Source organism: Mus pahari, chromosome 2, assembly GCF_900095145.1.
Source record: "Mus pahari chromosome 2, PAHARI_EIJ_v1.1, whole genome shotgun sequence".
Lineage (NCBI taxonomy): Eukaryota > Metazoa > Chordata > Mammalia > Rodentia > Muridae > Mus > Mus pahari.
In genome coordinates, this window is record NC_034591.1 from 41,832,883 (window position 1) to 41,844,271 (window position 11,389).

Sequence of the window (11,389 nt, forward strand, 5' to 3'; positions counted from 1 at the left end):
TGGTACTCTGACTTTTACCACCTCTCTGCTCCCTCTTCTACAAACTCCCCTGAGCCTTATTGTAATATTTCATTAGAAATGTATCAGTTGGTATTAGGTACCCCATGTCACTTATTCTTGGCATTTTGACCAATTATAAATCTCTGCAATAGTCTCTCCATCAGTTGCAAAAATAAACTTTTTTGGTGAGGTGTAAGAGCTACATTTATTTGTGGGTATGAGGATAAGTATTTATAATAAAATTAAAAATGGCATCCATGCAGGATAATGGAAGTAGCATACTCTCTTCTGGGAGCTATACTTCTGCAGTCATAATTCAGTTGGCAAGGTCTACAGTCCCACGCACGATTTCCTTCTTGTTGAGTGAGCCTTAAGCTCTAGTAGACAGCCATTGCTTACCTCTGCTATACAAGTGTCACTATTGCACGTTTGGGGCTATCTTGATGTATTGCTCAGTCATTGCTGTGATTAAAAGGACTGCATTTCCCTCTTTCTGTGTGCATGGTATGTTCTGGTACTATGTGAGCCAGGCTTTTGTTGGGAGGGAAGTTTCCTGGTCAGTTCCAGCTCAGTCCCTCCAAGTCCTATGCACAAAGTGTATGGAGTCTTTATCAGTGAGATTGTACCTTCAGGTTTTAAAAGGCAGCCAGGGATAGTGGCAATATCCCATATTGTTCTGGGAGTCTCAGATCTCCCAGAGAAACAACTCTTGGAGATATCCATGCTTGACACTGAAATGCATGGTTCTTGCAATCACCCTGTGTGGCACAAATTCATGTGTGTGTGTGTGTGTGTGTGTGTGTGTGTGTGTGTTATACATGTATTTTAAAGACAGTTTACAAAATAATACATTTCTCTGTGGCTATTTTCAAATATCCTTGTAATTATTATCTCTCCGTCCTCCCCTTCCCCAGCTAAAGTCCCTTACTCTATTTAACCTAACTCCCTTCGCATCACCTGTGTCCTCCTATACCCCCCTCTAGAGCTCCTTGTTCCCCCTCCAAACAGTCTCTTTCTACTTTCCTGGCTTCTTCAGTCTTAACTCTTAATCCCTTATTCTCTCCCATTTTAACAACAAATTTTAATAAATGAGGATCTTTAAAATTATGAAAACAACTTTCCAAATTCCTTAGTTTATGAATTATGCTTTAGTTCTGTGCATAAGACTAAGGCCACAACATGTCTCTTTTATCTGTTTTCTTAAAGGTATATTCTTTCATGTCCTAATTTAGGTCTACGAATCATTTCAAAGTATTTTTTATATGTGATGAAAACGCTCTCATTCATCTTCTGCCTGTGGAATACTCAATTGTCCCACATTATTTGTTTGAAAGACTTCTCTTCCTTTAAACTTCCTTTTTGTTTTTTTTTTTGGGGGGGGGTTGGGGGAGGGTTGCATCATGGTCAAAAATCAGTTATCCATATATGCATGTTTATATGTGAGCTCTCTATTCTGTTCCATTCATGTATATGTCTGTCTTAACACTATATTCACACAACACTAACATCAACAAAGAATCTTTGAAACCTGTTAACATTATCTTCCCACTCTTGCTTGTATTTTTTTTAGCTTATACACTCATTTAATGCTGTAGATCTTTTGAGTTTTCATATAATTGAAATACGTTTGGCAATTTATGTAAAAACTCATTTAGTGGAGAATATTTAGAACTTAAAAGTAAATTTGGGACACATGGATACATTGACATGATTGTGAGTAGTCCATCTGCATGCCATGCATTTACATTTACAGCTATTACCTTTTCTCAGTTGTCTTGTATAGTTTTCAATCTATAGCTTATCATAATGTGTTTCCCCAGGAGGAAAAACATAATAATTACTTTGATTACAGTGTTGTATTTAATTTTAATTTCTGACTTTATTTGTTGTTCCAATATTTGAAAAACCAATTTATATTTTGCTTGCTTGCTTGCATTTCCCACCGTCTAATATCACTTATGATTTCTATCAGGTGTATTTAGGTCTCATTCAGCTTCCTACATACACTGTTCCATTTTCCAAAAACAAAACAAAAAAAGTAATCTGGATGTACAATTCTTGTTGTAGGTGATATTGTTATTGGATGGGGAGGAAAGAATTTATTCATCTTATACTTCCCCATTGTAGTTTATCACTGAGGGAAGTCAGGACAAGAACCCAAGCAGGCCTGGAACCTGGAGGCAGGAGCTGATGCAGGGACCATGGAGGGCTGCTGCTTACTGGCTTGCTCTGCAAGCAATCTTAGAGAGCCTACCAGCAGCAACTCAGAGATGCTTCCACATCAATCACTAATTAAGGAAATGCCTACAGATACATCCTTTGGGGCCATTCTCTCATTCGAAGTTCCTTGCAGATAACTCTAGCTTGTGTTGAGTTGACCTAAAACTAGCCAGGACCTGATGGATAGTGACATTTTTGTTTTAGTAGGAAATGCTATATTGTACAAATCTTAAGAAGCTGGTTGCCATAAGCCTCTTGCAGGGGAGACTTTTTCTACCAACTGCAATAAAATATTTCTATGTATGACCAAGTAAGAGAAAATTGATCACATTTTTTCCCTTGGTGACATTGTGTTTTTTGTTTCTCAGTATCCTCTTATATTCTTGCATCTTTTAGCAAACAAATTTGGTCATGAAATATATAGAGCTATTTTTTTCTCTAGTTTTAAAACTATAATGGTAACTTTGTCTTATCTGTGTTATATAGATGTCAAAAATATTATTGATAGCTAACATGTAAAACCCTAAATGAAATTCCACTGCTTCAGGAAATGTATGGAGCTTGGGGCTAGACAAATGTTCATTTGAACTTTACATCTAGCTTGCGTGATAGTTTTATTAGTGAGTTCAGTCAAATAGGGTAACTTTATAAAAACTAGAATAGAATTTGTAAACTTGTATAACATTTATTCAAATTTCACTTTCTCCCTTGAGAATACAATTACATACAGATTACATCACTTGAGTTTATAAAGCTTGGTTACCTTTTAATTGTTTTACTTTTTTCTCTTTCATTTTCTGATTTGTACTTCTCTGCTTTGATGTTTTCTACTTTGTTTTTCTACAATGTTAAATCTATTCAGAATATCTTCCCTGTTACTTTTTAATCTAAGTTTGATTTGAGCCTTTCAACCATACATTTTCCTTATTTATTGACTTCTTGGATGTGTGGAATGCTTCCAAAATTACTGTCTATACTGTCTTTTCTGCTAGTTATAACAGAATTGGAAGTTCCAGATCTATTTCCATTGATGCTCACACCCTCAGTTATACCTCTTGTATTCCCAGAATCCTCTAGACCAGAGGTTCTCCACCTGCAAACGACCCTTTCCCAGAGGTCACATACCAGATATCTTGTGTACCACATATTTAAATTACAACATTCATAACAGTAGCAACATTACAGTTATAAAGTATTGACAAAAGAATTTTAGGGTTAGAGGTCAGTAGAACATGATAAACTGTACTGAAGTGTCGCAACATTAAGAAGGCTGAGAACCACTGCTCCGGGTTGTATCTAACTTTTCTCTGCCTTAACCACATGCTGAAAACCCACTCCAAACAGTACACTGTGGAATCAGAGGATTGGCCTTATTTTACCAATTTCATATCCATTCTGTTCTTTTATTACCTAATGGGCAGTGTCACAAGTAATTAATTTGAAATATTTATGCACAATGTTTTTAGTTGTTTATGCCAGGCAGGGAGATAAATCCATTCCCTGGTTCCTATCATTCTATCTTGACTGGAGTAGACTGCCCTGTTTTTCTCTCATCCATTGTTGATAGAGGTTAAAGATAGGATTTACACCTTCCAAATTCTTAGGCTAAAATAAATACATTTATGAAAGCATAGCTTCTTCTTGACATATAAATAATATGTCAACAATAAATACAATACAACAATAAATACAAGTCAACAATAAATACAACCATTCACTTAAATGAACATAAATTTTGACTATGTCTCAAATCCTTAAATATTAATTATCTACATGAAGCAATGTGCGATATATAACAAACTGTCATGGCTGTGAGAAATGATCTTGTAAGTCTGTTAGCAAAGTAGCTCCTTTCGGTGAAGAGTGTGGGCTTAGGAGTTAAGCAAACCTGGCTAAGATCCAGTATATTACTTGCCAATGTTTTTCAGCATCTTATCTGGTTAACAAAATGGAGCTCAGAGTGGATTTGGAGAAGAGCAAATGTGTACTGTTTGTTACACGTGCACTAGTACTTTTGGATGCATCCTTTTTTTCAAGTCACTTTCGAAAAGAGCATAGAAATTGCTATTAGAAATCACCTGCTTCAGTCTCTCACTCTCCTGGGAATTTCTTAGTGATTTCATAGAGATGCATGCTTACCTTTTTTATTCTATACATGACCAATCAAATAAATGTATATTGAAAGTTGAGTGGTCCAGGGTTAGGCATAAAAGCATTTTATAAATCTAAGTCTCTATTATATTATTAGACCACAAGTAGAATTTGAGAGTTCAGTCAGACATTTATAAGACTTGACTGAGCCCTAAACACATTCTGCTGATCCAATCTACATCCATTCATAGCTGAATGAGTCCTTAGCCCTTGATAACCCTGTGTTCTCTGTCCAAGTCAGGAAAAATAAATGTCCTCCTTTAGTGAAGTTTGTCCTTATTAATTATCATAAACAAGGGCTTTTACATTTACTTACTGTGCTCATTGTTGATGTAAATATTAAGTTTTATATATGATAAATACATACACAAATGCAATACCAGAAATATCACCTGAATCTATTAACATACTGAATAGAAATAATAATAGAACAAAATAAGCTTTGCTAAGAGATTTTAGACAAATCAAAAACAATATACACAGAAAAGTATGCTATAAGATAGAGAATACAAAGACTAAGAGCAACAAATAAATTGGGAACTTAGAGAAAGTTTGAAGTAACCAGGACACAAACATTTCATGAAGAATCAGCTGCTGTGCTGTAACTCACAAGTAAACATAAAGAATATCAGAAAAGAAGTCTGTGATGTAACTGTAGACAAGAAGAACTAGGATACATGGTATGTTACAATGGATCACATCTGTTCTTGCTGTATGAACATATTCACTTAGTAAAACAGTTACAAAGGGAAGCCTTTATTCTGTAGATGCTGAAGACTGATCATACAGTTTCCCTTAGCCACACGCATGGTTGTACAGGTTGAAGTCTATTTGCCAGCTTCCCTTACACATGGGCCGGAAGACTGGAAGTGATATATGCTTCCCGGAACATGACAGTGTAGGCTGAGAAAGCTGGTAGAAGAGAAGACCATCAGGCGGATGTTCTTGGGGCTATATACACATGTGCTTCCTCAAATATAAACTCCTTCTATTTCATTTAGCCAGTTAGTATTCTGAACTCTCTAACATAAGACATCAGCCTATGGACTGAGCCGTTACATTCTTATAACCACTGTGATAGGAGCAAATCTCAGGACAGCTAATGACTGAGTTATAAGTCCCAAAGTGAGTTATAAATGATACATATGCTACTGAGTTAGACAGTTCTGTCTTCTTTAAAATATGGACCCTCTGGGTTAATGTCATTGGGCAGGACCATATTGACTAAGGCTAAGAGTGGGGACTGGAGGATTGACAAGAAAATGTGAAGAAGGCATTCCTGGGACAGTACTAGTAATAGAACAGCAGGAAGGAGGGAGGGAGGAAGGGAGGGAGGGAGGGAGACAGAGACAGAGACAGAGACATAGAGCGCAACGCATGCCATCAGTCAAAACTTCATAAGATTTAGACATATTCTGGATACGTAGGAGCAGGGAGGCAATTAGATAGATAAAAGTGCGACTCTGAAGGAAGGAGACTTTGAAGGACAATTGTGCCTGGAGATATTGAATCACATGCAGGAGGATCTGGCTTTCTCAAAGGGGGACTAAGCTGAGACTCAACCACAGGCTGAAAAAGAGACGCCGGGTAACAACGCGAAGAGTAGGGAATCAGAGTGCCGCTTGGTACATAGGAGATCAATAGTCTGAGTTGTTCTTCCTTGTTGGTAAAATGGAACTAATGACGCGTACAAAGTGAAAAATCGGCATAGAGAACAGAGGAAATCTGTGTCTGGTACATGGCAGTCTGTGCCTGCCACTTTTGAAGCTCCCATGAATGCACAGAAGCCTGCAATTACCATATTAAAACGGAAAATGAAAGAACATTCAAGGTGATGTTGGAGATTCTTCTGTATACATTTCTGGGGGGTTTGCTTGGATGAGAATTCTGTTCACAGTAAAGGATGATGCACTTTTAAATCACAGGATGACAAGAACGTGGGTGACCGAAGCAACATGGCAGCTGGCGGCATTTTCTTTTAAAAGGAGGCGGGCTCTTTTGTCGTGGAAGATTCAGTAGCTTATTTATTTCTCATTTCTTTACCTCCTTTGACCGCATCAGAAGGAATAGGAGTTCAGACAAAGAGAAGCTGTTGTAGCATCCTGTTTAAGATTCTCTTCATGAAATTTGGTCCTCAGCCCATTTTCTGTCAGACTTCCTGAAACGGGAAAGCAATGCATAAAAATTCTCAGGCTGCACAGTGTATTCTCCTAAGTGGCAGACTGGAATTTACAGCTGCCCGTAGACTTCTCCATCTGCATGTCCTGCGGGCATCCCCGAGTCAGTAAATCCCAAAGCAAATGAATTACAGGTCCACACTCTCACTCTCCTCCAGCCTTCTATCTGGGTTAACACTATTGCCGGCTTACCAGGTACAAAATGTAGAAATACTGGTTCCTTTCTTTCTATCATATAACCCCAACGTCAATCTGCAGCTGCCTTGCAGAGATTCACACAATAGTAGTCTACTACTGTTTTAATGACCCTGCTCCTTGACTTCCATTTCCTGGTGAGGATCTTTCTCCCTCTGCACAAGCCCAGGAAGGGTCTGTCTGCTCTTTACTCAAAGTTTCCAGAGTTGAATCTCCAGAGGCCTCCGTGTCCTAAGACCACACTAAAGCATGCCTTGTCGCCAGGAACTGGCACAATGGCGGCACCTGTTCTCCTGAGCTCCATCCCCCTTGCTTGGATAAAACAGTGGAAGTTGTGAGTCATGCATGCGTCACTTCCTTTTCTGAAAACACTCCAGCAGCAGCGCAACATTGGGAATCCACAGAACGAAGGCACGAAGGCTCAAATCCACGTTTCAGCACACTTCTGTTCCCCGGATGTTCGTTCCAGTGTGCTGTGCTGTGCTGTGCTGTGCTGTGCTGTGCTGTGCTGTGCTGTGCTGTGCAGCCATTCACACCAATCCACAGGTCATATCCTCAAAACCCTGTTCGTTTACTGAAATCTCAGCGCCTTGGCTCTCGGAATGCAGTAAGCTCTACCCCTCCTTCGATTCTGCTCAATGACCATTTCCAGGGTGGAATGGCCCCATCTTCTATCCTTCTCCCCTTGCTCAGTAGGGCCACACTAGCTGTGCACTCCTTTATTGATATTTCCTAGTGTTATCACAAGTGTCTCTAACCCAGATTTCGTAAGCTTTATAACAGACATCATCTCTAATTGCCTTCTCAGAGCCTCAGGAGTACTTTGAATTGCCTGTTAACCAATCTAAAAATAATCTCTTAATTTTTTTATACTTTAAAACTTGTGATTTTGCCCAAAAAAGGTTTTAAAGGTTCCCAAAGACATAGTTAACAGATTTCCCCCTCTATACCCAAACAGAGAACTCCCTCAACTCTACAGCATTAAATGCACTTTGTAAAGTTCCTTGCAGTTTTATTATTCCAGGTGCACGGCTACCATAAGAGGCTTTTGTGGTCCATGGCTATAAATGTCATTTGTTCCCATTAAGCAAATGTATTATATAGAAGATGATTGTGACTATTCTAAAGGGCACTAAATTGGGTAATATATCAAAATACCTATTTTAAAAAGTCAATCCTTATAATTTGGAGACTGGTGCCCCCCCCCAAGCTCAATATAATATAAGCATGTTATATGACTGTGAGACCCATCAAAGAAGTTGCAAGCAAACTTGGCAGCTATCAAAACAAAACAAATAAAATGCAGAGTTTTGTCAATTACTAGGTTATCCTAGGTGAAATCTGAGGAAGTGATTTGTTGATGTTTCATCCTATATAACTCCATATTCTTTCTCTACCTTCATGTTTTCCTCTAGAGAACAAGAGTCTCCTGGCTTGCCTTGAACTCTTGGGCTTAAGTGATCTTCCAGGCTCTCCCCTCCATGAAGTTGAGATTACAGCATGTAGCGATTGTCCAAGTCTTTTTCCTTTGCAAATTAATAACAAAGGAAAGTACTGAGAAGATAAATGAACAGAAGTGATTTATTGTGTCAAATGTGCTTAGCAAAAATAGAAACTTGAAATAAGTAAAGACATCCTGTCTCTTTTCAGTGAAAATGTAGTTTACATATTAGTTACTGAGTTTGAAAATTACTAATATTGTATTCAATCCTTTAAGAGAGAAGTCTGTAGACTTCATTTTATACTTTTGCAACGCACCCCACTGCCACCCCACTGCCAAAAATAAGGTAGAGGAGCCATTTTGACCTTGATGACATGGGACATATGGAGACCACATGGGACATATGGCAGCCTCATAAAACCTGTTCTGCTTTGGGCCATTGACCCTTAGCTGGGAAGACTTGAAACAAGAATAATGCACCTTGGTGTGAGTATGTAGGTATGTGTGTGCATGTGTGTGTGTGTGTGTGTGTGCACGCGTGTGCGCCCGTGTGTGCACCCGTGTGTGTGTGTGTGTGTGTGTGTGTGTGTGTGTGTGTGTGTGTGGTGTCTTTTATCCCTCACCCATGAGCTGACCTAAGGCTCTGACTTTTCAGTTTTCTCTTTTTTCTGTAGCTGAATGGTGAGTGAGACATGACAAGCACTAAGCTGAATAGTAACACTGATGCTTTACAGTGGGAGCCTGTAAAGAAGTGAAGGAGGAGAGCACATCCTGGGAGCAGGGATGCCTGCAATGGCAGAGGACACAGAGACAGAAGCAGGCACAAGACCAACACTCCAGTTTCTTTAACTCCAAAGAATCGGCCTCTGTGGCTGGGTCTAGGACCCTCACTTGCTCACAGTGTTGCCTCCAGAGCTCTGAGAACTTGTCCCATCTGGAAACATAAGAAAGCTCCGGAAGGTCACAAAGCATGGGGCTTCAAATCTGTCTACAGTGCCCACTGTGGCTGGGATCTCACAGGAAGCCACCCTCACCCCAGACATGCTGCTCCTGCTTTTGTTGTGTCAGGTGAGCACTTGAGGATGCCCTCAGTGGTGTGCTTCAACTTGAACCCAATACTTTACTCTAGGTATCAATGAAGATAGTGATGGTGTGGCAGAGGATCTTGATGAACATGCCTTGAGACTGTGGGCTGCATCGTTTCCAATCATGGAGGCCTTCGCCACACCCATGCTTGATCTTCTCATTTTCATCCTCTCTCTTGCTTGTCTCTTCACTGATAAAAATGATGGGTGTGTATAAAAACAGGCACCCTTTCCAGAACTATAGAGTGAGACCTTGCCTTGAAAGTAAATAGGCACACACCATCACAATCTAAAAAATATTTATTGATTAATTTTCTTTCTGTAATCCAAGAAATGAACAAGATACAGTAAAATGCACTTTTCCCGTTTCAAATAAATATTTTCTACTCTTGTAAAAAAAATTAACATTCTGTATAATTTGCTACAGTGTATTAATTGATGAAAGAAAGCAAGGATTCTCTCTGGTTAGACTACCACTTATTTTGGAGATTCCCATGAGCATCTCTGCAGAGAATGTTGTTTCTCTGTAAAATTACATCGACTTCAAGTTTTTGCTTCTTGCTTCCAAAAGAAAAACATAAAAACATCAAAAAAAAAAAAAAAGAAAGAAAGAAAGAAAGAAAAAAAACACCCTCTGACAATGTGTTTATTGGGAGGGGAAAAATAGGATCTGAATTTTTGATGAATCAACTGTGTAAATTCTGTAGTTAATTCTTCCTGCAGCCGGAGTCACAGTGATTCCTATGTGTCAAACTGGTAATTTCCAAAATAAGTAGTTAACAACTTAAATTAACAGTTATAGATATAGTACAGAACTAAGATGGAATTTAAAAGTTCTGCTGTTAGAAGAAACAAAAGTAATGGTGCTGTATAAGACAATTTGCCATTTTCAAATATTGTTATTCATAACATTATAAGAACTGCAATCTACTGAATTATACAGACATGACACAGACTTATATACATATATATATATATCCCTGATAAGTTTAAGACAACGTGTTAGCTCTTACAAGTGTTATTAATAAGATTATTTAGTAACCAACAAAAATCATATTTAGGTAGTCACCAATCTTTAAAGATTTTTACATATAATCAAAGAATCACCAAAACAATACACCATCAGCTAATAAAGGTCTTTAGCACTAAATCCCTATGTTAGCAGTCAGAGGATAGTTTATAGGCTAGTTAGAGGAGTCAGTTAACCTTCATACCAGCTCCAGTGCCACCATGATGGTTCATTTCTGTAAATGGATGCAGAAACACTGGTCAAACTGTATCACTGCAAAACATAATTGTGCTCAGAAAAGAGAAAAGAAAGAAAGCATACACAGTTGTTTTAATGTCTGGGTTCAGCATTTTGAAGGGCACCAATTACTGTCTGTGTATTACTATGTGGAACCTTTGTTTGAAAGAGTGGAGAAATGCTTAGACATTCCTTTTCAGAATATTAATATGTCTAAAAATTTCTGAAATAGATTAACTGTGTAACCCCAAACCCGCTAGTCCCACAAGTTTGTGATTTCCTTCTTTGACATTCTTCATAATTCTTCCATCTCAAAGTGTGTGTTGAAGCTGTTTGCCATTGATGTATGCTCAAAGATCCTTGAAAGACTTGGTTTTAACAGTTCCACAGAATGACATGACAAGTGCTGAGACGTATCATTTTTCAGAGATAGCATTTGGTCTGTTCCAGGCTCCCTTCTATCATAATACAGAGCCCAGAGCAGAGTAATGGTGAGAATCATGGCCAGGATTTGTGTCACACCAATGGAGATTCCCAGAAACCTTAGGACTTGCAATTGTTTGGTTCCTCTCAAAAAGGAATACATCTTCTTCCCACAACCCTGTAAAAAGGAAAAGAAAAGAAAAAGAAATAATGTAGTCAGTGTTAAATAGTCAAAAATAGTGATTTGAAAAAAGAACAATCTAATCACTTAGTTAAACTTAGGAACTTTAAAAAACTGACCCTTAACCAAGATGTGGTACAAACCTTGAAAAGCCCCGTTAGCTCATTCTGTCCAGCATCCTTCTTTTATTTTCCACACACAGGCACTGATATAAAACCCAGTGTCAAAGTTTGGAGCTAAGATGAAAGGATGGACTATCCAGAGATACCC

At 38.5% G+C, this 11,389-nt stretch overlaps 1 protein-coding gene across 5 annotated transcripts in view; it reads right to left on the minus strand.

The window, feature by feature from the left end:
• Positions 1 to 9,551: 9,551 nt before the first annotated feature.
• Tspan12 (tetraspanin 12) overlaps positions 9,552 to 11,389 on the minus strand; it is a 93,562-nt gene continuing 91,724 nt past the window's right edge. For all 5 annotated transcript variants that reach the window (XM_029535189.1, XM_021190728.2, XM_029535187.1 and 2 more), the window contains one exon: positions 9,552 to 11,116. In XM_029535189.1, coding sequence (XP_029391049.1) covers positions 10,811 to 11,116 — 306 coding nt within the window. In that variant the 3' untranslated portion in view covers positions 9,552 to 10,810. The remainder of the gene's footprint in view (positions 11,117 to 11,389) is intronic.